Source organism: Nicotiana sylvestris, chromosome 8, assembly GCF_000393655.2.
Source record: "Nicotiana sylvestris chromosome 8, ASM39365v2, whole genome shotgun sequence".
Taxonomy (NCBI): domain Eukaryota; kingdom Viridiplantae; phylum Streptophyta; class Magnoliopsida; order Solanales; family Solanaceae; genus Nicotiana; species Nicotiana sylvestris.
The window spans coordinates 207,531,689-207,558,909 of record NC_091064.1 but is presented as its reverse complement, the minus strand read 5'-3'; the positions used below and the strand labels follow the sequence as shown (position 1 = coordinate 207,558,909).

At 40.4% G+C, this 27,221-nt stretch overlaps 1 protein-coding gene across 1 annotated transcript; it reads left to right on the top strand.

Annotated features, from left to right (window-relative positions):
- The first annotated feature begins 256 nt into the window (after positions 1–256).
- Positions 257–5,587, top strand: LOC104212976 (putative transferase At4g12130, mitochondrial). Its single transcript, XM_009762349.2, has 5 exons — positions 257–1,014; positions 2,030–2,277; positions 2,591–2,689; positions 4,804–4,962; positions 5,042–5,587. The coding sequence occupies exons 1-5, from the start codon at positions 578–580 to the stop codon at positions 5,278–5,280; spliced, it is 1,182 nt and encodes a 393-aa protein (XP_009760651.1). The 5' UTR covers positions 257–577; the 3' UTR covers positions 5,281–5,587.
- Positions 5,588–27,221: the final 21,634 nt, after the last annotated feature.

The window sequence follows — 27,221 nt, the reverse complement described above, 5'->3', positions numbered from 1 at the left end:
AAATTTGGGATTTATTTTCAAAACTTATGTTTGGCCATAAATTTTACCTATATTTTGGCAAAATTTCAAAATCACCCCAATGGCTGATTTTGGGCCAAAATCCCAAAACTTGAAAATTATATAGTACATATTTTTCCAAAATAAAATTGGAAAATATGTTTGACAAGTATGTCCAAATACATTTTCAAATTGAAGTCGCAAAACAAGTTGGGTTTCCTTCCCATCCCAAGCTGTGAAGAGAAGAACAACAATCTTCATCTTCATTCCCATTTCTTGATTAGAAAATAAAATAATACTATATGCGACTTAACTTATTCTCCTTTTGCTAGGTGGGGGGGGGGGGGGGGTGAAGAAACCACAATTTTGATTTTTGAGAGTGTGGCTTGGTACGATTTTCCTTTTCTTTTAGGACCTGGGTATTTTTCTCTGGGAAATTTCATCGAACACGTAACACACAACTGCCTTCTCCAGCCACCACGTGGCTGTCGTAGCACCGTCTAAACCCCACGTGTCTCGGTCTCAGTTTCATATACCCGCCATCTTCATACCTCCCACAACCGTCGCCCACGCTTTAACAATGCACCGTTTCAAACAATCTCTTTACTTCTTCAAACCAAACGCTTACAGATGCTTCTCCACTCAGCTCGAAAATGCGGGGCCCATGGCAACCCATCTCAAGACCCGATCTGTTATCCGATTCACCGGACCCGACACCGTTAAATTCCTTCAAGGTCTCGTTACCAACGATGTACGGAGGTTAGGGGACCCACAAGATCAGGATAGGACCACCTTGGCCTCTTCGAATGTCCCATTCGTTTCGGTTCCGCCAGTGTATGCAGCTCTTTTGACTCCTCAAGGAAGATTTTTATATGATATGTTCTTGTACAGGCCGCCTCGGCCCGATGAGAAGCTTGATCGGACTGGTTCTGGGCCGGGACCTGACCCGGGGGAGCTTGAATTGTTTGCAGATGTTGATGGCTCTGAATTGGATGAGCTTCTGCAGATATTAAAAAAGTGAGACTCTTTTTTGCTATTTGTCTATTCATGTTATTTGATTCAAGTGTGTTGCTTTATGTCATTTGCTCATCAAATTCATGTAAATTGTGATATGAAGACTACGATGTCCATAATTGCAAATGTAGCTATCAATTAGCTATGTTTCAATCATAAACTAGATAAGGTTGGTTATGTGAATCATCTGCATTCAGGCCGCTCCTTATTGCATGCATTAAGGATAACTACGAACACCGAGGATAGAATAACTTGAGATGGTTTGGTCATGTCCTGTGTCAACGTACCCATGCACCCAAGGGCGGATGCAGCTAAGTAGTATCGGGTTCATCTGAACCCAATACCTTTAATTTATGTATAGAATCCACTAAAATTGTAGTAAAGAATAGATATGAACCCCTAACTAAGAGATTGAACCCATAGAACTTAAATCCTGGATCCGTCTCTGCATGCACTCGCTCCGGAGGTGTGAAATTATGGTGAGTGAGTGTTAAAAGGGGAGCGGGTAGACTTAAAATCACATCGAATGAAGTTGTTTCGAAAAACCTACAACTTTTTTTGAATAAGATAGGCACAATAGAAGAAAAAGATCTATATAGGTGATGTCTACTAGTTGGGAATAGGTAGGTGATATCTACTAGTTGGGAATAGGTTTTAGTCTTGTTAGAGAACTTCTAATATTGTTATTATCATTATACTTATATATATACTTATACTTTAGTTGATATGATGAGGACTTGAGTTGAGCTTAAATGGAGAAGCGAGGATTCATATAGCCGACCCCAGCTTGTTTGAGACTGTGAGTGATGTTGTTGCTTGCTAGTTGCTTCCTAGTTGCTGCTGCTCGTTACAGTGGTCGAAACTTGGTTTTCTTTTCATGAAAGGTTTACTTTGAGGAGACACTGAAATGATTGATCAATTGATTTTGGAGATATTGATCCATTGGATACAATTACTTTTACTATTTTATTGCTTATTTGTTCGACTCTTGTTAAAGATACGTGTATTGTTTATGCAGGTATAGGTTGAGGTCTAAGGTTCATATAGAGAGCGTGGCTGATGACTTCTGTTGCTGGCAGAGGTTTGGCCAAAATTTAGATCAGAAATCCTCTGTAGAGCCAGAGGCTGCCTCCCTTGGATGGGGTGGTGGGTTTGATCTCTCTGGCCAGTCATCTGCACAAGGAAACAATCGTGGGTGGCTATGGTATAGAGATCCCAGATTAGATTGTCTTGGATTCAGGGGTATTTTTCCATCCAATATAACACGTAAGTTTTGGTTACTTACCTTTCCAGTGCTCCACCTTTTTCCGTTTCTCGTTTGGTCCACAAACAAGTTGTCTCAGCAGCATATCCTGCTGATCTGTATTGGCTTGTTTTCTGCACCTTCATTGATACGCCCCTTAGATGCAGAATTTGACTTTGAACAAATCAGATTATTGTTAGTATAATAGGCTCTTGGGCATGTCATCTAAGTACTTATTTCCACATGATCAAGCATAATCTTTAATATGTAATTTGACATGCCATATCACTCGTAGAGCTTGTATATGCTGCTCATATATTTTGATATTCGCGACAGCACCTTTGGTTGAGGCAGACAAAGAGACAAATGAAGAAAATTATCTTCTCTGGAGGTTGGAGAAGGGAGTTGCAGAAGGATCAGCTGAGATTCCTAAAGGTGCGCCTCGATTGATCAATAGTATAGAATTTCCTGAGCTATGTGTTTCCACTTGAGTACCTTTCTCCGTCCTTGTGGTTATAAATTCAAATCGTATGTTCTCATGTTTAGCACGTTGAATTTTCATTTTATGTTCTTGTGTTTAGCACGTTTAACTCCCCCTTTTTTTGTGCGTGTGCGTGTGTGTATCTGTGTGTCCAAGCTTGTTAGTCCTACCGTTGCAATCGACCAACTGAAACTTGAGTGCAAAAGTCATAATGGCTCTTCAGCCATATGCATCTTGCTTCACTACCCCCGGGGAAAACCGCAGCTGAATGTCCTCTAGCAATTTCTTTCTCCACTTATAGCCCGTTTGGCCAAGCTGCAAAAATCAGCTTATTTTGAGAAGTGTTTTTTTTCAAAAGTGTTTTTCTCAAAAGTATTTTTGGTGAGAAGTAGTTTGTGTTTGGCTAATTAGTTTGAAAAGCACTTCTGAGCAACAATTAGTGTTTGACCAAGCTTTAAAAAACTGCTTCTAAGTGTATTTTTCTCAAAAGTGTTTCTAAAAAAAGTGCTTTAGGAGAGAAGCTATTTTTTTCTGCTTCTCCAAAACTGTTTCTGCTTCTCCTCAAAAGTACTTTTTCTTCTTCCAAAAGCTTGGCCAAAAGTGCTTTTGGCAAAAAAAAAAAAAGCACTTCTGGCCAAAAAGAAGCTTGGCCAAACAGGCTATTAGTCTGCTATCTTCGGTGGTTTATGTGGTAGGTGTGATGGTTTGTAGGAGTTGGAGGTAAGTTTGCCGGGGAGAGTAAAAGGTATTTTCTCCTTGGTAAGGGAGCCAGCGTAGGTTTGACGGGTTGGTGGGCTGTAGCAGCTTGCTTCATTAGTTTGCTTAGTTGGTCTGTGGGAAGATTAGCTCCTTTGACAAAGGTCAATATTGAGGATGATAAACAAAGATAGAAAGAATTGATAGACTAATAACATAAGAATTTCATCTTGCCTTTTTGGGTAATATTTGTACATCTTTTCCAAGTAAGTTGTTTCCACACTTGGAGGTTGTCATTGTGGAAGTATGCTTTTCAGCTTGGCAAAATACATAGTTTACCTATCCAACTTACACTCAAATCCCTGATACACAACTGTTGACCACGGGTATAACTTTACACACCAAACCTTTCAAATGTGTGTCAATTACACACTACTTTTGACCAGCCTCTGGGACGTGTGAAACACGACCAATGTGGCGCGTGAAAAATTATTTTCTGCCTCACCTGACAAATTACAACTGCTAATTACTGGAATTGGGCCCATTTTCTTAACCCTAACGCCCAATTCTTCATCTCCTTCTTATTAAAAGCAACCATTTTCATCTTCTTCATATTAAAAGGAACCAATTTCAGAAAAATCCAAATAAAGCCAAATAAACCCTAACACTTTCGACCCACTCATCTAAATCAAAATGGTTGAACAACCTAAAATGAGAATACTAACTTGAAAATGAAGAATACTAACCTCAAAGGTTAGGGCTGAAGAGAAGGGATTTGAAAATGGAATTATGTTTGTTAATCTAGTCGCGGAGTTGTTTTTAATTAACAGGGTCGGATCTTTTTTGGGTCGGAATTAAGAAAAGGGTCGGTTTGTCCATTTTAATTAAAGAATCGTTTGTTTTTTAATTTAAATAAGCGCATGTATACACAACATTGAATATTAACGGGGCTGGTCAAAAGTAGTGTGTAATTGACACACATTTGAAAGGTTTGGTGTGTAAAGTTATACCCGTGGTCAACAGGTGTGTAACAGGCATTTGAGTGTAAGTTGGATGGTTAAACTATGTATTTCGCCTTTCAGCTTCTTTCCACGCGATTGTTTTATGAGAATATATCAATTAGAGAATCTAGAATGTCCAAAAGTCTAAAATACCCCAGATGCAGGGAAATGGATCCTGTGAGAGCTTTAGAACTTTTGCGTCCTAAAATGGAATTGAGTTTCATTTATTCCTATCTTTAGTCGTCATAAAATATATCTACCTTTATTGATAGTAAGTTAGAATTGTAACAATATTACAAAATTATTACTTCATGTAAGATAAGAGCTCTCTTGTGTCTGGAAAGTTTGTTGATCGCCGTCTTCATTTTCAGGAGAAGCTGTCCCTCTCGAGTACAATCTAGCTGGTTTAAATGGAATAAGCTTTGATAAAGGATGCTATGTGGGCCAAGAACTCATTGCTCGCACACATCATCGTGGGGTCATTCGAAAACGTTTGCTTCCCCTTAAGTTTGTGAATGACAGTGGAAAAGGTAGTTCTTTTATTACTTGCCAAAGTACTTCATAATACTTCAGAATCTTTGACAAATCTCCATTCTCCTTCTAAACCAGAGGTGGAACAAAAAGTTGCTCCAAGGTCAGAAGTAGTTGATGCATTGTCTGGAAAGAAAGTAGGAACTGTCACAACTGCCCTTGGAAGCCGTGGTTTGGGTCTTCTGCGCTTAGATGAAGCCTTTAAAGGCTCTTTAACAATGCGGGATCTGGACGATGTCAAGGTCCGGGCAATTAAACCAGAGTGGTGGCCTGCTGATTGGTTATTAGATCATCAAGAGCAGACTGTAGCTGCTTAGTTATCCTGTTTACTGACTGCTTGCATCCTGCCAAGGTTGGCAAATTTCAGGGTTCCTTTTTTGAAGATTACCAGTACACTAGATATGAGGAACAGAAGGAATAAGACCAGTTCATCAGACGACGAGAGTTCTATAGTAGCAATTGTTGTTTTGTTGTACAAATAAATCTCTTTTATTGACTAGGATGTTCCCCGTCTTGGTCCCCTTCTATTTAAGCAAACATTGTCGATCTTAGGATCTAAGATCACGATGTATGTGAACAGTTTGAAATTCCAGTTGCTGTTAATAAAAACTGTTTGCTTCTTGACCTTAACGGTCCCCCCCCCTCTCTTTTGAGTTATAGGATGTTTAGCGTACTAATATCCTCAGATTGTGCGCTGAAGAACAGCAATAATCTCAGTAGCATGGATACGTAGAAATTAGGATGTTATGTGAGAAATAGAATGGATTCAATAGCAGCTACTGTGCCTATTGATTATGTACCTTCTATTATTTCGAGTTCGGTATTGTATTTTACCTTAATCTCAGTAGGCTTTACACCCATCTAATTGTTAGATACTAACGATTGGCTAACGAACTCTCAAAAGTTAGCGCAACGTTGCAAGTCAGGGTGAGGTTCACCCAAATCTCTAACAGGGAAGAGCCGAGGACATTGTTGAATAATAAAATGGATTTATCAAGCAAGTCTAAGAGAAAATGTGATGAACGTTTTTATTGAGAAAACACACGAAGAATATTGAATCTAAAAATGAAATGAATTCTTTTCGTAAGGCAAGAAAGTTGCCTATGGAGAGTAGAAGTTTATGCACATTAATCGAATCTTAAAATCCAAGAAATGAGAGGGGAATGCACTGAATTTTCCATATTACTGCACAAATACATCTTCAGAAATGTTTGGTACTCTTAAGTAAAGATGCCAGGGGAGGACAAAAAGGTGAAATCTTGTTATCCCTTGGCCATCAGCTACCGATCTCCAGTAGGCAGCGGCATTGCAGACAAAAGGTATTCATCATTCATGTCCTTACTTTTCCAGTTTCTACTTCTGCTGAAATGGTGTTTGGTAAAAGGTACAATTGTTACTATCTGATAGATTCCTTGATATCTTTTTATTGTTACTATCTGATAGATGCCTGGTATCTTGTATGTTATCCTCAATTTTCATTTTTCTATCTGATACTGTCAACCTTTTCTCTCTAAAGTTCAATAGATGATATTCTTTGTTCTCTTGATATTCTGATATATGTTTTTTGGTTTTGCCTGCTTCGTTTGGAACCGTAGAACAAACGTTTTAGCACTTTTTATCCTGTTGTATACGGTAAAATCGGAGGGTTTAATTTCCGGTCATTAGGACGCTTCACAAGCACGTTGACATAGGCTCGAGATTATGGTCGAGACTGACACCCGAAGGGTTGTCGACATCCAGCCTCGAGGCAGTACAGATCGATGGTTATGACGAAAAAGTGGGAAGTTCCCAAGGCACGCGATTAGAGCTGACAAAGTCTAGTAGGCTAGTTCAGACCCGAATCAGGGATTAAATGGTTGTACAAACCCCATATCTTTTCAATAAATGCATTTGTACTATGTTGGGATTCCCCCTCATATATAACGGGGATCCTTGGCATTTTGAAAGGGATCTGATACTCAATATTAAATATACAAAAGCATTCTCTCTGCCCTCTAACACATTCTCTTGATCCCATTACTTCAATTTATTGCTTATATCCATTGTGTTCTATTTATTGTTCTTTATTTATTGCTTATCATTGATCATAAAAGGCTTCCATCAAAGCTATCATAACTGTTAATCCCCCTTCGATTGCTCCTAACCGAGCATCTGACTCGACCTCGAGGCCCGTATATGCCAGCTCGAGACCCCAATTTCTAGCCCTCTGGTTTGACCATTATACTATCTACAAGCTCTTATCTCGTTTCTTAATCTCTTACTTAGCATCTATCGCCTAAACAACTAGCATAAAAATAGATCACGTATTTTTAGAATCACATAATTAAATTTAATTGTAATTACCATTTTCAAGGTAAACAGTTTGGCGCTCACCGTGGGGCTAAAAATAATAGTGATTATTTTCTTGCTGGTTTTACTACATAACGCAAGTTATCTTTTACGCTTTTTATTGTCCAAGATCTTTTGATTTCAGGTCAAAATGTTTAACTCAGTAAATGCACATGAAAACAACAATCTTGAGGACCATGGAGACAATGGTGTAGATGTTCCAAGTGTTGGTGTACCACCACGAAACCCTGAGAATGCACCAGAACCAATTCCCGTAGACGTGGTCTCGCGCAATGCTCAACGTGTCGAAATAAGCTCCCACACCAACAAGAGCATACACCAGGAAGATCAACAAGAAGCACAAAAAGCCCCGGCTCAGGAAGAACAAGGGGTTAGCCTCCACGTCATCTTCGAAATGTTACAAGCACAAGAGCTGGCAATTGCTCAGTTGCAAAGCCACCAAAAGACTCCCAGCACAATAGCTCGAGAAACGGCTCCCCGAGCTGAGCAGGTACCAGAAAGATCAAGCAACAACGGGTCGGCAGCCGACCCTGCCATCATAAAAATGCTCGAGGACCTCACAAAGAGGATCAAGTCAGGCAAGAAGAAGATAGAAGCCAACGACAAGAAGGTTGAGACCTACAACTCTAGGGTCTATCAAATTCCCGGCGCACCCCCGATTCTGAAAGGTGTAGATTCGAAGAAGTTTATACAGAAGACATTCCCACAAGAAGCGGCCCCAAAACCCATTCCAAAGAAGTTTAGAATGCCCAACCTTCCAAAGTATAATGGAACCTCGGACCCGAACGATCACGTCACTGCTTACACTTGTGCAGTGAAGGGCAACGACCTAAAGGACGACGAGATCGAGTCCGTCCTACTAAAAAAGTTCGGAGAGATGCTTTCAAATGGGGAAATGATGTGGTACCACAACCTGGCCCCAAAGTCGATGGATTCATTTGCCATGTGGGTGGATTCTTTCATAAAGGAATATGTCGGTGCCATCAAAGTATCTACAAGGAAATTCGACGTCTTTAAAATCATGCAAAGGGAGAATGAGATGCTGCGAGAATTCATATCTCGTTTTCAAATGGCACGAATGGAACTACCACCGGTCTTCGACGACTGGGCGGTGCAGGCCTTCACTCAAGGTTTGAACGAGCGAAGCTCAGTAGCTTCGAAGCAGCTGAAGCAGAACTTAGTCGAATATCCCGTCGTGACTTGGTCGGACGTCCACAACCGATACCAATAAAAGATCAGGGTCGAAGACGACCAACTAGGAGCCCCCTCGGGCTCGGTATATCCTAGTAGGCTTCCGGCTAAGGAGTCAAAGCCGAATAAAGAGAGATACCAACTGTACACTGAAGACAGAAGAAATGCCCCAAGGCGCAACATACCCCGCAATGACCGAAGGATGGACCGAGGCCAGAATCCTCGGGGAATTGTTAACAGATCTGGATTCGATAGGCACACATGGCCAATGGAGGCACCTTGCTTGATGGAATACAACTTCAACGTTGACGTTTCAGACATCGTACACGCCATCTGTAAAATCAGAGACACTAGGTGGCCAAGGCTTGTGCAATCAGATCCTTCACAAAGGGACCATAACTTAGTGTGTGAATTTCACAACACGCACGGTCACAGGACCGAGGATTGCCGGCAGCTCCGGGAAGAGGTAGCCCGACTACTCAGCAAAGGTCACCTCTGAGAATTCCTCAGCAACCGGGCCAAAAATTAGTTCCGGGAAAGAGAGGCGACCAAGAAGAACGAAATAAATGAGCCACAACATGTCATCCAAATGATCTTGGGAGGCATCGATGCTCCACAAGAACCCATGATCAGAAGAAAAAAATATCCATCACTAGAGAAAAGCGAACTCGAGGTTACATACCCGAGGATGCTCTCACATTCAGCGACGAGGGCATCGAGACCTTGTCTCAGCCTCACAACTATGCACTGGTAATCTCTTTCCTTGTAAATACATTTCAAATTAAACATGTACTTGAGGATCCAGGTAGCTCGGCCAATATTATCAGGTCGAGGGTAGTAGAGCATCTCAGACTACTTGACCAAATCGTGCCTGCCTCTCGAGTCCTCAATAGGTTCAGCATGGCGAGCGAAACAACGAAAGGGGAAATCGCCCTCCCAGTTAACGTGGCCGGCACAACCCAAAATGCCAAAATCCATGTCATCGAAGGAGACATGAGGTACAACGCCTTGCTCGGAAGGCCATGGATACACTGAATGAGAGCAGTACCATCCACTCTTCATCATATGATGAAATTCCCGACAAAAGATGGGATAAAAACTATCTACGGGGAGCAGCATGCAGCAAAAGAAATGTTCGCAGTGCATGATGTGGAACCGACACCAATACATCCACCATCGAAGGAGATGAAGGATAAGAAAACAGTAAGATAGCGATAACAAGCTACATTCTCGGCTATGCCCGACTAAACAAAATGAAGGACCGTACTGAGTCCTCATAACAAACGATTGAATCACATCGAGGTTCGAAGTGCCGTCAGCACCAAGGTATGGTCATCTCCTTTTTTTAGTTACATTTTATACTAACCTGAAAGCAGGTATCCGATCGAAAACGGCCGAAACTCTTTCCAACTCGAAGGCCTAAGGTTCCAAAAGCGTGCGTTGCACTATTTTCCTTCGACCGGGTTTTTATCCCAATAAGGGTTTTACCGGCAAGGTTTTAACGAGGCAACATCTATATGCTACCTAAGGAAGACTCAACAAGTATTCAAGGCTTCTTTTGCAATCAACCTCGAATACTGGGAGGCATCTCCCCAGAAGGCCACCTACTCGGAGAAGTCAAGATGCGCTAAATGGGGTCTCGATAGGAAAATAATGTACCGGGCCAAACGGTCGAACGAACGGTGTCCGTATAGAATAACCGAGCCCTTAACAACGAAAACGTGTATAGTTGTTCCAAGTAATGAAATAATACCTTCCAACGAATTTCACGTTTCAAAGAAGCTCGGTATTTTTGCAAAAACGCCTCCAGAGCCAAAAACGTCCCGAACACTCGGGGACTGGAGTAAATAACTCAAAGCCGTATGACCCCCGGGTTAGAGCTTCAAATTTTTAAGCCCTCAATGAGGAAACTTCAAGATCACAAAACGGCCCAAGAGCAAAAAACGTCCCGAACACTCGGGGACTGGCGTCGAAAACTCAAGGTCACATGACCTCCGGGTCGGAAACTCCGAATGTGTAAGCCCTCAATGAGGCAATACCAAGTCTACATGTAATGTCTCCCTGCTCGGGGACTGCTGCCAATCGCCACCCCCATCGACTTATAAAAACCCGAGGCCATAAGACCACATGCGGGTAGCCTCACTCTCGTAAGACCTATATAAGGCAACAACAATATCTGTAAGACCTCAGGCAAGGCATGAACCACACTTGTACCAAGTGACCAAAACTGTAAGACCTCAAGCAAGGCATGTGAACCATACTTGTACCAAGTAATCAAAACTGTAAGACCTAAAAGACATGTAAAATTTGTAAGACCTTACAAAAAGGCATAATCTCGATCTTAAAGTTAAGGCTATATATCGAATTTGTAAGACCCTAAAAAGGCATACCCTCGATATAGACGCTGAAACTACTTCACTCGGGGACTGAAAGGCTCCGGCCAAACACAATGACTACGGTCACAAGGCTGTACCAACCAAACTAACGCGACTCGGGGATGCCCGACCGTCGCTGTAAAATCACAGGCCTTCAATTACTTCGAAAATACTTCGAAAAGAACCGGTTAAACATGCTACCCTCGACATAGGCAAAAGAGCTTCAACCACGTCAGCTCTATACTATAGGCTTCGAGATACTCAGCCACCGAGCCGAACCGACCGAGGTGCTCGATCGTCGCTATATAACGACTCACAATTGAGGTTCCTATCGAACCGTCAAAGATTCAGGCAAACACAATTTCAAAAAGTCCTTAACGAGGGAAAACTAAAGCCTATAAGAGGTCGTACCGACCCAATGCGTAAGAGCCACTGTCGCCAACCCATATAAAAGGTCGTACCGACCCAATGCGTAAGAGCCACTGTCGCCAGCCCATATAAAAGGTCATACTGACCCAACACGTAAGAGTCATTGTCGCCAACCCGTATAAAAGGTCGTACCGACCAAAGCGCGTAAGAGCCAACTTTAAATTCAAAAACTTGAGGGTCAAATAAGCTCGAGTCGAAACCCAACTCGGAGACTGAACCCAAAACAGTTAACTAAATATGCCTAAGGGCAAAAGCATAAGAGCTCAAACGCCGGTTTATACTAAAAGGTCGTACCGACCAAACCGCGTAAGAGCCTAAGGGCTAGACTAATGAGCCCCAGGGCCATACGATGAATCTAAGGATTCCTTTTAACTCGAAGACCAATTCATCTGGCTAACAACTGACAAATATCAAGGCAAAAGGAAAAGCATGAAAAATAAAACCGCGAGGCTTCCTTTTATACAAGTATGCGAGAGAATACAAGCTTCATTCACAAAGTTCTTTCAAATCACTCTACACAAAACAAGAATGGAAGGGCCTAATCTACGTCCCCCTCGGGGACTATGGTCTGTCGGCCTCCTTCTCGCCATTTTTGGTGTCGGACAGAAGGAGCTTAGCACCATATTCTTCCGCCTCCGCTTGCTTTATCTCTTCCAAGAGGTCGAAGACCCTACCATGTATTTCCTCGAGGGTTTCCCTCCGAGATTTGCACCTCACTTACTCTTTATTCCTACTTTCCTAGTCGAGATCCCCTATTAGCTCAGCACGAGCGTCGACAGCGTCCTTCAAATAGACAACCACCTTCTTATCAGCCTTAGTTCGGATTACTTCGGATTCAGCCCGAGCATCCACGACTTCGGCCTTCACCTTCAGGAGCTCGACTCGAGCCTTCAAATTATGTCCGTTCGGACCAAGATGTTTTCATGAGCATTGTGAAGTTGCACCTCGAGGGCGGAAGCCTTGGCCAAAACGTCTTTCTTAGCGGACATATGGGTGTCCACTCGAGCCTTTAACTCGTCACGCTCGCACTTGGCTTGACCAACTTTGCTACTAAGGCATTCCAAGTCTTCCATCTTTTTCTGCAACTGAAATAAACTAGACATTAGCCTCAGAAGGTAGAAGAAGAAACACGCACTCTCTCGAAACAAACATTACCTGCTCCTCGAGGTAGCTTTTGTAATTCAGACTTCGACTCACCTCATACCGCAAGTGTGCCAACTCGTATTCCCGTTCATCAAAGAGAAGCCTAAGGGATTTCTCCGCATCCACGACTTCTCGCAACCTGTTCTCACAACGGAGCAGCTCAGACTTGAGCATGTTAAAAGCCTATAAAAGAGAAACTCGATAAGAGAGTAAAAATTACAAAACTATAAAGTCAACATGGACGACCAAAACTCACCTCAAAATGGAGCCGATGAGCTTCCTCAAAAGTTGAGCGCACATCTACTAGTCTGGCTCCATATACCCCGGTAGAACAGCTCCTAGTTGGGGCACGATCGCTCAGTGTATGCGGCCCCTGGCTTCGAACATCCCTTGAAGTACCTTCGATGGGAGAAGAAGTCGGTGGCACAAAACCCTCATTCCTCGAGGTACCTTCGAGGAGAAAAGAAGATGACAACGGAGGTGGAACCGTTTTTCTAAAGCCAGAGATCTCGGGCGCATCAGGCTCAGCCGACACATCCTCTCTGAGCCCCCGGCCTGGACTCGTCTCGCTATACGCATCATCGCCCTGCGAAGGCCCTTTTCACTTGTTATTATCGTTCCGTAGCCCAGAAGCTGGCGATCTTTCTCCTTCTCCGAGCAGGCACAGTTTCGCCTCAAAGGGCTCCTCGATGCCTACGATGACGGAATTAGTACGCATAAAAAGAAAGTGCCATTCACAAAATGAGCGAATCACATAGCACGTATGATAACTAGGGATTATGATACATTTTATACTCCTTCTTACTTGAGTTTTGATTAAAAATGAGTACAAAATAGTCCCAAAGGCTTACATGGTGTACTTGTTTGCAGGGTTTGGTCAACAAGGTGACAATTCGTCAAAACAAGCTCAAAAAAAGTGAAACAAGCACAAGTACCAAGAACAAGTCCAAGCACAGTGCAACAGGTCCAATGCGGCCGCACTCCATTCTGTGCGGTCCACAGTGAGGAAGTTCAAAGAGGTGATTATTTCAGACACTCAAGCAATGCGCCCGCAAAGCAATTTGTGCAGACCGTATTGGCTTCATGCGGCCGCACTCGATATTGTGTGGTCCGCAAAGCTGGAGTTCAGAGTTACCAATTTGGGGAATCATTGCCAGTGCGGTCCGCGGTCCTTTTTATGCGGACCGCAATAGAAGCCACTGCGGTGCATTTTGTGCGGACCGCGGTGGCCAAGTTCAGAGAGCAGAGTTCAAAGTCAAGAAGCCTCAGTGCGGCCGCACTCGATTTTGTGCGGACCGCACTACCCCTGCCGAGGTATTTTTGTCCAGAAAATTCGGCCTAGTATGAATAGTTTCTATTCCCATTTTCAGGTCATCAGTTGTATTTTAACGTTGGGCTACGCTCGTGAACAATGTTTCTTACCCATTTTGAGTAATTTTACAATAGTTTTATCATGGAATCTTCAAGTTTTAGCTTGTAATTAAATATTATGGATTTTTCTTCATTTATTTCTTTGTTTTCTTCTATTATCATGAGTAGCTAGACCCATTAGTTAGGGTTGTGGCTCAACCCTAGTGTAGGTATTTGATGAGTCTTATTTTTTAAGGCTTAATAATTTTTCTTTTCGGTGCAAGATCTATTTACTAGCCATCATTTCTGCCTTGTATTTTTCTTCTGCATTTTATGTTCCTATTTTTCCTATGATCTCTATGGTGAAACTAATATTCTCTCCTTTTGTTTCTCTATTGTCTTGAGCCGAGGGTCTTTCGGAAACAACCTCTCTACGCCTTCGGGGTAGGGGTAAGGTCTGCGTACATACTACCCTCCCCAAACCCCACTTGTGGGATTTTACTGGGTTGTTGTTGTTGTTGTTGTTGTTGTGTTCTAAGGCTTGAATGGCTATGGGTGTTTGATATTTGGACTAATTTATGGTTTTAATGTTCAATTAGTGGTTGCAAACACAAATTTGTGCCTATTTGACTTGGGTTCTTCTTGAGAAAGAGAATTTGAGTCTAGGAAAATTAGTCCAACAAGGAATTGGGGCGTATTCAAGAGATTGATAGGCCCAATTAAAGGGTTAAACCTAGAGATAGTAATACTCGACTTGAACCTAAATTGCTTGCACAAATTATCATACCCAATTGGTCTTGAGAAAGTCAATTAGCGCAAAGTCACTCAAACTACCGAGAGGTATAGAGTGAGAAGTATCATGCAATGGTTATATCATAATCCCCAACATGACAACCTAGCCTTAGACTTGAGAATCCGTCAAGTATCCACCTAGGAGAAAGTCACTTCCCTAGTGCTTTTTAACTATTTAGACAACCCTTCAAGTATCTTACTCTTAGCTTAACTTAGCTTAATTTAACATCTTATTAGTATAAATTTAGAAGTAATATCAAAACCAACTATGATTAGAAGTGCAATTAAGAGCAATTACGCATCTCTAACTTAGATAGAAACCCAATTCCCATTTCTAGCTCCCTGTGGAAATCGATCCCGACCTTCTCGGGTAAAAGCTGCTTCGACCACTCTCGCTACTTTGTAGTAGTGCAGGGTTGGCACCGATCACTTTTTAGTGCCATTGCCGGGGAGCTAACGGTTTTGGCTATCTATCTAAATAGTTTTGTGTATTGTTCTTCTTTCCTTCTGTGTTATTAATTTGTGTGTGTCACAACTTCAGGTACAAAATGGCAGCAAACTTAAACAACCCACCTCTTGGAGATCTTCCGTCGGGGGAGGAGGTAGATGACAATGTTGACAATGAGGTTCCCGTTGTACCTCAAGGACAAAGGAGAGGCTGTCAGGTCAATGAAAATATTCCAGACCTTCCCCCGCCACCTCCAAGAGTGGATCCTCGAGTGATTCCAAACCAAGGCTATGCTAGTGCAATTGTCCCACCCCGGATCTGGGCGGGCAATTTTTAAATTACCAATGTGATGCTGACATTGCTGGAGCAGCGTGGGTATTTCACGGGCGCTGCCAATCAGAATGCTTACAAACATCTCAAGGGTTTCATGGATACATGTTGGGGGAGCAAGCAAACTAATGTGTCGGAGGATGCACTTCAGTTGAGACTATTCCCTTTCTTACTAAGAGGGAAAGCATTGGATTGGCTTGAGCGACTTCCCAACCATTCCATCACTACTTGGGATGAGTTTGCGGATAAGTTCATTGCAAAGTTTTTCTCATCGGGGCACATGGCAGCATTGAGAGATGAGATCTTAGCTTTCTAGCAGGAGCCCACCGAACCTTTACATGAGATTTGGGAGCGATATAGAACAATGGTAAAGGAATGTCCCAACAATGATATGCCTGAGGCGATGATCCAATAGACTTTCTACCAGGGCATTAACACAACAAGCTAGTGCATAGTGAACCAACTTGCTGGGGGCAATTTCATGAAGTTGTCGTATGATAAGGCTTGTGACATTCTTGACAAGATGGCTGACACATCCTCCGCTTGGCAAAGTAGAGCCAATGTGTCACAGGGTGATCCCATGGTCACTCACTTGCACAAAGAGCTACATGACCATGGGCAGGCTATAGCAGAGCTGACAACTACAATGAACCAGTTAGCAAAGGCACAGTTGCAACAAGTTCAAAATCTGTGCCAAGTAAATGCTATGGAGGGTGTCAACATGCTAGTGAACAAAAGAAGACAAAGAGGTGCAATACGATGGAGTTCGGATCAATTTGACAATGATTATGGTGGATTCCAAGATGATAGTTATGATGGGTTGAATGAAGAGGTGCAATACGTGAATAACTACCAAGGCCAAAGGAGCAATTCTTCCAACCAACAACAATAGAGGCCCCAAGGCAATTGGGGCAATCAACAACAACAAAGCAATGGTAATTGGGGGAACAACAACCAAAATTCCAATTAGGGCAATCAGAACAATCAGGGTAATTGAAATGGCAACAACAACTGGGGAGGTAACAACAATCAAGGAGGTTGGAACAATGGCAATCAAGGAAATCGGGAGCAAGACTTTCAAAGGCCCCCAATGTACCAACAACCGTACAATCCACCCCTATTTCCATCCCAAGGTCCTAGTTTTCCAACAACGAAATGGGGAGAATTGAAATAGTTATATCTCGCCAATTTGATATTGTATTTTTGAGTGGAACTAGCGTAAGTACCATGTAAAATAGATAGGTGCACGCAAACTGGACTGAACACCACTACTAGCTATAACAAACAATTACACGTGATCTAGGAGCATGACGTGAAGTCCGGACATTGAACTTATTATCTATTCAATGAACTACAAACTACAAATGCTATTTTGAGACAATTTGATATAACTATCATGTGCTTAGATGGAAAGCAGTATGAATTGAATTATTTTATGTCAAATGTCTGTCCTACAAATCTTTATAAGTCAAAATCTACTAGTTCTACCATATTTTTGCATAGATTGGACAATTAGCACAAAATTTCAATTTCAAGTACCTTGAGCAATAACAAGCAGCACTATTTAAAGAATTATAAAAAAATATGTGTATTTTTAACCTGGATATTTTAATAAAATAATAATGTATGTATTAATTTTATATGGTACCACATGACCACAATAGTAAATTATATTATAGTAAGGTGTATAAAGTGTGTTAAAAGCGAGTAGTATTTTAGGTAATTTGAGATAATTTTTAATTACGTGGGTAATTGGTTAATTACCGGGTAACGAGACATTACGTAATTACCTAATAATGGATAAAGATTAAACTTTTTTCACCCCACCTCCACGTGGCAGTAAGCCACTAAACCAAACAAATGACTTATAGTTCCTTTTTATTACGTGGATATCTAAGGTAATGTGGCAAATGACTAGAAAGAAGTTTATTAGGGGCGGTGGGTGAGGTAAAGTCCGAATAGAAGGCAATATATATCCTTCTGATTGTCTTTATTCAGATTGTTTGCTTAATGGAAATTGAATGACGATTTTACTTAAATGCTTTCAACCAGACTCTTCTGGGAGATGCATTGCTAATCAATCACGAAGACTCATTCTTTTTATTCTATTGGATCGTGTTAATTCTTCTCAAATTTCTTTCTTGTGGGATCATTATATTTCAATCAATAAGTTATGGGGGTTGTATTGTCTTTACGGTGCATTTTGAGGTATAATGGATTACTCGACATGCTCAACCACTCTCTGTAGGGAGAAAAGGATAAAGAATTGCTGATGTTCAAAGTGACTTCTTATTCGGTTTTCAATTATGAGAAGTTGCATTGGCTATTACGTTATGGTATTGATTGATGTGGATTATTTTGTGAGACTATGGGTTGAGGTGCTGAGGTCGATAGATGTTAATATTTGAAGGGTGACCTTTACGCGAACATGGAGATGCTCTTGATTCCTGAAGAAGTATCATGCCGGAGTTCTACTGAATCATTAAACTCCTATTTGGTATAAGTGCCATGAAGTTATTCGATGTTTCTCTACAAATGATAGTAAACCTTCTTTAATCTAGGTCTTCTGCAAGATGAAGTTTCCTTTCTGGATAGGTAACCAAAGTTAGAGTTGTACAATCCGCTTAATTGAAAAGAGGAAATTCCTCGGCCAGTTCTCTTATTCCCTTATAGTATTTCATTCAACAAGCAAGCAGTGCGATCGCATTTTCAAAGGTCAAACTTGAGCTAGCCATAAACGTCAGTTTAGTCGTGTTTCAAGAGAATCGGCTCAGTTATGTTAAGGCTATCCCTTCTTTCTTTTGGCATGATCCAAGTAACGATACGTAAACGTAATGCTCTTCCATAAGTGGTTCTACTTTTAGCAGTTAAGGATGTCTGTATAATCCATTCCTATAAAGTGATATTCAAGCATGTCCAAGTATGCTCCTAAGTCTCTATTGAGATATTTGATAAAGATGTTAATGTTATAATATAGTAATACATGCATCTTCATGTATTTACCACCGGTTGGGCAGTTACACATTTATCACCAAGCTACGGCCGGTTGGGCAGTTACACATTTACCACCGAGCTACGGCCGGTTGGGCAGTTACATATTTACCATCGAGCTACGACCGGTTGGGAAGTTACATATTCACCACCGAGCTACGGCCGGTCGAGCAGTCATGCATTTAACATCGCGCTATGGCCGGTCGGGCACTTACCACTAATCAGTTGGGCAGTCATACATCATACGATATGAATAATAGCCTCAAAGCGAAGCATTATATATGCAAGTAAGAATATACGGTGGCGCTTCAGAGATGCAGGTTGATTCTTATATGTCATTAATTAATGTTGACTTATTGTTATATTTCAGTTCTGCCTTACATACTCAGTACATTATTCGTACTGACGTCCTTTTGTTGGGGACGTTGCATTCATGCCTGCAGGTATAGATAATCAGTTTGACGAGCCCTCATCGTAGACGAGATTGGCATTCAGTGAAGGATCGGTAAGACTCCACCTCATTCGGAGTGTAGCCAAGTCTATGAGTCATCGTGTCAGAGTTTTACTACATACTTATGGGTCAGCCGGTACCCTATCCCATTTGATGTCAAATAATCTTAGAGGCTTTGTAGACAAAGGTTCATGTTGTACAGTATGTCAGAGGCCTTGACGATTCAAATGTATTAATGTTTTATGAATGATGGTTCATTAATATAACATTTGCCCACTTACAATTGTACATTACGAGTTGTAGCAATTTGACACATGATAGTTACACAAGGAATGAATGAGTTATAGAGTGGTTCGCTTAGGCCAGTACGGCACCGGGTGCCAGCCACGCCTCCCAAGGTTGGGGCATGACAGATATGATGTTTGAACAGATGATGAAAAAGAATGCGGACTCTGATGCTCAGTTGTCTTCCCACAATACTTCAATCAGAAACTTGGAGGTTCAATTAGGCTAAATCTCACAATCCTTGAAGGGTGGGAATAATCATATGATGGTTGTGATTACAAGAAGTGATAGAGGTGGTAATGTGAATGCCTCCAAGCAAAAAGCAGTTTTGAGTGATGAAGTTAAGTTGCAAGAAGATGAAATTCCTTTGGTGGTTGAAAATGTGGTTGATGAGAATGTGAATGAAGAAGTGAGGATTGATATTCAAGATGACGAGGTGGAGACTCAGAATGATGTGAACCCTTCTAGGGAACACATAATAGACATGCCAGAAACGGTTGTGCCTAAAGCCAAGGCTCCTTTGCCAAGGCCACCTCCACCTTATCCTCAAAGGCTCGCGAAGTAGAAAAATGAGAATCAGTTTAAAATTTTTATTGACATGATGAAGAGCTTATCCATTAATGTGCCTTTGGTAGAGGCTCTTGAATAAATGCCGGGCTATGCTAAATCCATAAAGGACTTGGTGACAAAGAAAAGATCCATGGATTGTGAAACTATCAAGATGACCTACCAAGTTAGTGCAATAGTGTATTCAATGGCCCTGAAGCTTGAAGATCCCGGTGCTTTCACTATTCCTTGCACCATTGAGAGTGCGGACTTTGCTAAGGCTCTATGTGATATGGGGACAAGTATCAACTTGATGACCTACTTAGTTTTCAAGACTTTGGGTATTGGGCAACCGAGGCCGACTTCCATGAGATTGCAAATGGCGGATAGAACTATGAAGAGACCATTGGGTATTATTGATGATGTCCTTGGCCGAGTGGACAAATTTATCTTGCTAGCTGATTTTGTGATCTTGGATTGTGAAGTAGATTATGAAGTTCCAATCATCTTGGGAAGACCTTTCCTTGCTATTGGGAAGGCCTTAGTTGATGTGGAAGCAGGGAAACTCACCTTCCGGGTGGGTGATGAGAAAGTGGTCTTTCATGTGTGCAAGTCAATGAAGCAGCCCAATAATTCTGAGGTGTGCTCTTTTGTGGACCTTGTTACAGCGGTGATAGTTGATGATACCAGTGCTATAATCAATGTGGAGGACCCTCTAGAGGCCGTATTGTCGAATCTTGATGTAAATGATGATGAAGGCCGAGTGGAGTGTGTGAATGTTTTATATGGAATGTGCTCTTACCCTTATGAGCCTAGGAAACTATCTTTGGATCTTGAGAATAGGAATACTCTACCAACAAAACCTTCAATTGAGGAACCTCCGGTGTTGGAGTTAAAGTCGTTTCCTCCACACCTCATGTATAAGTTCTTAGGCCCTAGTTCAACTTTTCCAGTTATTCTTTCTTCTTGTCTTACTAACATGCAGGTTGATGCCACATTGGCAGTGCTTCAAAAGTGGAAAAAGGCAATTGGATGGACTTTAGCTGATATTCGGGGGATAATCTCCGCATTCTGTATGCACAAGATTATTCTGGAAGATGATGCAAAACCCTCCTTGGAATATCAAAGGAGGTTGAACGAGGCAATGCAAGAAGTTGTGAAAAAAGAGGTGATCAAGTGGTTGGATGCTAGGGTTGTGTACCCCATCTCTGATAGCTCTTGGACTTCGTCGGTGCAATGTGTACCGAAGAAGGGTAGCATGACCGTGGTTGCAAATTCGCAAAATAAGTTGATTCCAACCAGAACCGTCACCGGTTGGAGAGTATGCATGGACTACCGCAAGTTGAATAAAGTGACCCGCAAGGATCACTTTCCATTGTCTTTCCTTGATCAGATGTTTGATCGACTTGCTGGGCGTGCCTTCTACTATTTCTTGGATGGGTATTCTCGTTACAATCAAATCTTGATTGCTCCGGAAGATCAGGAGAAGACCATATTCACTTGTCTATATGGCACCTTTGCCTTTTCTCGGATGCCTTTTGGGTTGTGTAATGCATCGACTACATTTCAACGGTGTATGATGGCCATTTTCACCGATATGGTGGAATATATCTTGGAGGTGTTCATGGACAACTTTATTATTGTGGGTGATTCATTTGAGGATGTTTGAAAAATTTTGATAGATTGTTGGCCCGTTGTGAAGAAACCAATCTTGTTCTTAATTTGGAGAAATGCCACTTCATGGTGGAAGAGGGTATAGTTCTTGGGCATAAAATTTCAAAGCATGGTATAGAGGTGGACAAAGCAAAAATTGATGTGATTTCAAGGCTCCCTCCCCCTACCTCTGTCAAGGGAGTTCGAAGTTTTCTTGGGCATGCAGGGTTTTACCGGAGATTTATAAAAGACTTTTCGAAGGTAGTGAATCACTTATGCAAGTTATTGAAAAAAGATGCCTAGTTCGTGTTCGATGAGAGATGTATGCAAGCCTTTGAAATTCTCAAGTACAAGTTGACCACAACTCCTATTATTACCGCACCTAATTGGAGCTTGCCTTTTGAGCTCATGTGTGATGCGAGTGATGTGGCGATTGGGGCGGTTTTGGGTCAAAGAGTGAAGATAATGAATGATGCTCAAGTGAACTACATGGTGTCACACCTCCTTTTTCCGCCCTCGCGGGGGTACAGGAGTTTTTTCCAATTAAAGGACAGTCGAAACGGGATTTATTTCTTTATTTGAGAGTCGCCACTTGGGAGATTTAAGGTGTCCCAAGTCACCTATTTTAATCCCGAATCGAGGAAAAGAATGACTCTGTATTACAGTCCGCGCACCAGAAATCCGGATAAGGAATTCTGTTAACCCGGGAGAAGGTGTTAGGCATTCCCGAGTTCCGTGGTTCTAGCACGGTCGCTTAACTGTTATATTCGGCTTGATTATCTAATATAATACGTATTATAAACTTATGTGCAAATTTTATCCCTTAGCCGCTTTTATTATTCTTTTTATTTATTGTTATTATTTTACGAAAAATTGCAACATTGTGAAAACGTATTTCAAATCACGTCGCAATCAATTGCACCCGTGGTTATCGACACATTTCGACTCCGTTGAGATTTAGATTTGGGTTACATAAATGCACACCCGTATTTAAGGAAATAACATTATTAAATACGCGCCTAGAGCGACTAGCGTGTCATTATTTTGGGTAGGGCCGTGAAATTTGCTAAAACGGCTCCTCCCTAATTCTAAGCAATTAACTGTACATTTATTGAGGGCCCCGAAATCTATACATTTCATTAAGCGAGGCTCATCTCATTTATTTTAAATGGACAAATCTTAAAGCGACTACATTTTTTCTATAAAAATTAGTCTCTAAAATAAAGAAAGAAAAATCCTAATTAATTACTAGCTTTTATAATTTTAAGAAAACATGACATGCTAATTGCTTGGTTAATACAAATATTGATGAAAAAAAATTACTCTTAATTTCGAAATTTTAAATAAAATAAAAATTCAACAACTAATATTCAAAATAAACAAATATAGCTAGATTAAAACTCAGCATTGTTATTATTATTTTTTTTAAAAAAAATATTATTGAGATTAATTATTCACAATCATTTGAAACTAGATTTAACCATAATTACTAAAGCTTATTAGAAAGTTTATTAGACTTAAACGTTCTTCTAATCTTGCTTAAGCTCAAGTCATGCCTTAATGCCTAATTTACGATGTTTAATTTAAATTCATGTTTTAACTAAATTTAGCTACTTGTTCATGATCAACCTACAATCTTGAAGCCTTCATAGCTAGTGAATTAACCTGTTTTGCCGAACTGATTTATTACAGACTAACTTATGATATTATTTTCTTATTCCAGCTATTATTTAGTAATTCATGAAATAGCTTAAATACAATCAACAAAAGAAACAAAGAAAAAAAACGAAATTAAAACTTCAAATTTTCATTCTTCATATGTATTCATGCTTCATATTTCGGATTACAATAACCAGCTTTTCAGTTGTGTACCTGATATTGGAAGCAAAAGAAAATGAATATGAGAATCAGCAGCAGCAGTAAAATCAGTACAACACAGCAACAATAGCCCAGCAACAGTAACAAACCAGTGGAGTAGTAATCCAAAAAAAAACAAAATCTTCCAGCTTTGATGAAACAACAATTAATTCTGATTTCAAACAACAAAAGAAAGCAGAATATTTTTTTTAGTTTTTTTTTATTTTTGAAAGCTTAAATATTTTTCGGAATTTTCTATCTCTTAAATGTTCAGCCCTTTTCTCTCTCTTATTTTCAGATTTGTTTCTCTCTCTCGTATCTGTGTATTTTTCTCTATCTCTCTGTATATTTTCTTTTGATTTCAAGACTTCACATATATAACCCATCCCATAAACCTTTCAATTAATTAAAATCAATACTTTTTCTCTACCCAACCCATTATCTTTCCACTCATCCCCATTACATTAAATAAACATATCACACCACCCCATTTCATTTTGTCCCCCATGCTTCATTTAAAATAATGCAAGATTCCCCTTTAAATTAAATCTTGTCCCCCCTTTATATTAAATAATCATATCACAACCCACCCCATTTCATTTTGTCCCCCATGCTTCAAATAAACAATTACAAAATGTACAATTCCTAAACTACCCCTTCCGACCTTACTGAAATTACCAAACTACCCCTGAACGTATTACAAATTTACCAAACTACCCATCAGCTATAACACATCAATTAATCAAACTTAACCAAAATATAGACAATATGATCAATTTCTAACAATGTTCAAACAACAATATGAACACGGATGAACATCATAACAACAATATCACATGAACATGATTTTAACAACATTTCAACAACAAATCACATGAACACAAATTGAACAACCAAGAACAACTAAAATTTGATTGAACAATATTTTTAGCAACAACAAACCTATTTTTCGGATTTAAACAACAACAACAATCAAACAAGTATATTTAGATTCTTAAATTCAATAATATTGAACTTAAAATCAACTCTAACAACATTACAACAAACAATTCTTATATTAAACTTTAAACAAGATTATGAGACCAATTCAAGAAATAATCACAAATGATAAACAAGAAATCAAACTATACAAAATTCGGATTCAAGATCATCCAAACAAAGTATGAACATGAATGAATCTATTTAACACAACAAACATGACGGATTAAACGATTAAATCAATATATTCCTTTAACACAACTAAATTCTTTAAACAAATAACAAGATCGACGAAGAAACAATTATGAACTTAAACTTGAACTTAACAATACTAACAATTTCTAACAATACATAAACACATGAAACAAATTGAAGAAATAGTTAATTAAATTTCAATTTGAATCTAACAAACAACAAACTAACAAATATTCACTTAAACAATAATACAAACATGAAATGAATATGAAAACAACTAATTAAACTTCTATTTTGAAATCTGAAAATTAATTTTAACAAAGCACATGAACATGAACAAACTAGAAAAAATGATTTCAACGATAAACAACGAACAAAACAAGAATCAAATATTTAACGATTTTAACTTTTAGAAATATAAAAACGAAATATGGACAAAATAAAACTCAAAAACAACTAACCGGAGATGAATCAACGAAGAACTTTGATTGTAAACAAATCTGTCCGAGCCTCGACCAAAGCTCGAACAAATGACGACGAAGACGAAGAGAAGATGAAGCAGCCCGTAGCTACTGTCGCGACGAGCAGCAGCAGCAGTCCGTCCAACACCTGCTGCGACACATGCACTTGGGTTTTTGCTGGGACCTCTTATTGTAACCTTCTGCTTCCCAGTGCTGGGGATTTTTATTGTTTCCTGCTGGGGATTCATATTGTAACCCTCTGTTTTATTGTCCTCTGACTTGATCTTGAAATGTATGCCTCTGTTCTATGGGCGGGCTCCCAACTTCAATACTTGAAATTAAAGACTGAAATGTATGCCTCTGTTATCTGGGCGGGCTCCCAACTTCAACTCTTGAAATGTAAAGACTGAAATGTATGCCTCTGTTATCTGGGCGGGCTCCCAACTTCAACTCTTGAAATGTAAAGACTGAAATGTATGCCTCTGTTATCTGGGCGGGCTCCCAACTTCAACTCTTGAAATGTAAAGACTGAAATGTATGCCTCTGTTATCTGGGCGGGCTCCCAACTTCAACTCTTGAAATGTAAAGACTGAAATGTATGCCTCTGTTATCTGGGCGGGCTCCCAACTTCAACTCCTGAAATGTAATATCTCTATTCTCCAGGCAGACTTCTGACTTTTAAAATTTAAACTATGTGTCTCTGTTCTTCAGGCGGGCTCCTTACATCAAACTTGAAATTGAATGTCTCTATTCTCCAGGCGGACTCCTGACTTTTAAAATTTAAGCTGTATGTCTCCGTTCTTCAGGCGGACTCCTGACGTCAAACTTGAAAAGTACGTCTCTGTTCTCCAGGCGGACTCCTGACTTTTAAAATTTAAACTGTATGTCTCCGTTCTTCAGGCGGACTCCTGACGTCAAACTTGAAAAATACGTCTCTGTTCTCCAGGCGGACTCCTGACTTTTAAAATTTAAACTGTATGTCTCCGTTCTTCAGGCGGACTCCTGACGTCAAACTTGAAAAATACGTCTCTGTTCTCCAGGCGGACTCCTGACGTCAAACTTGAAAAATACGTCTCTGTTCTCCAGGCGGACTCCTGACGTCAAACTTGAAAAATACGTCTCTGTTCTCCAGGCGGACTCCTGACAACTTGCATTTATCCTAATTAGTGCTTGTTTTTCCCTCCTGGAGAATTCCTCTTCAACAACTAATTTTTCTCCCCCTGCTTAATCAAAGAAAATTTCGTCAGTTTAAAACAGTGGTTAGTTGATGGCATTCTTGCTGAAAAATCCTTCCACTGCCTTGCTTTGTGTTGACTAATTTCCACACACTGACCCTGAACTGCTTGACTTTCTGACCAACTTTTAAATTTCCCAACCTCTGGCGACCTAAATGCTTTACACCCCTGCTGTTATTTCACTTTTCTGACCTTTTATTTGAGCTTTCGCCTTTCCCACGACATTTCCCAATCATTTCACCGATGAAACTTCCGTTAATTCCCTGTATTCCACTTGACATTAAGTTGTTTTTGACATGCTCTGACCACGTTGTGCTTTACAATTCTAGAAGCTGGTAGTGAACTTTGAAGTCCTTTCTGCTTGCATCGAACAAAACTGGCACTGAAACATCTCAGCTAGATAAAAACCCTCAAAAGAAAAATGAAATGATTTTTGAGTTAAGGATAAGAAGAATCCAAAACCAGATGACTGTTTGAAAAGAGAAAGAAAAGAAACTTATCTGAACGAGACAACTAGTACCAATGGTCAAGACATGCATTTTGGATTAATCAGCCCAATCTGTCCAAACAAACAACTCTCAATTGCCGTACCTCATTGCCCAGAACTTCCATCACTTGTTTGATTTATCTAGACCTTAACCTTGTTTCCCTGCGGTACCGCGAAACGGTTTCTATCAACATACCTTTCTCAGTTTTCCATTTCTTATCTCACCTTCGCCTTGAGGTGCCCGTAAAGGTTTTCACCAACAAGACTCTCTCATTTATTTTTCTCTCAGCTCTCGTCGCCTTACGGTGCCCGTGAGGGTTTTCACCCATAAGACTCTCTCATTTATTTTTGTTCTTCTTGCTTGAACCAGAGTGTTGCCCCTGTCGTGGGTTATTCCTACCTGTTCATCTTGGCATTTCTCAAAACTGATCATAAGGTCTTTCTTTGGACCGTAATGTAGGCTTTTGGATTGAGTTAGAAAGAAAGGTATAAAAGGCTCAAAACAATTCCAATGGGTTCAAATTACAACTTTCGGAATCCAACTTTCATAACAATCACCACTTCTGCCCCAGTTTCTTGCTTGGGGATTTTTGGATTTCTATTTGGTATGACTGAACCTTGGAGTAAGGCTGCCTACGTACCCTTTCGGGATCAAGTCAAACGTAGTTCACTTGTGGAGACTACGTTGTTATGTTTCTCTTCTTTCCTTTTT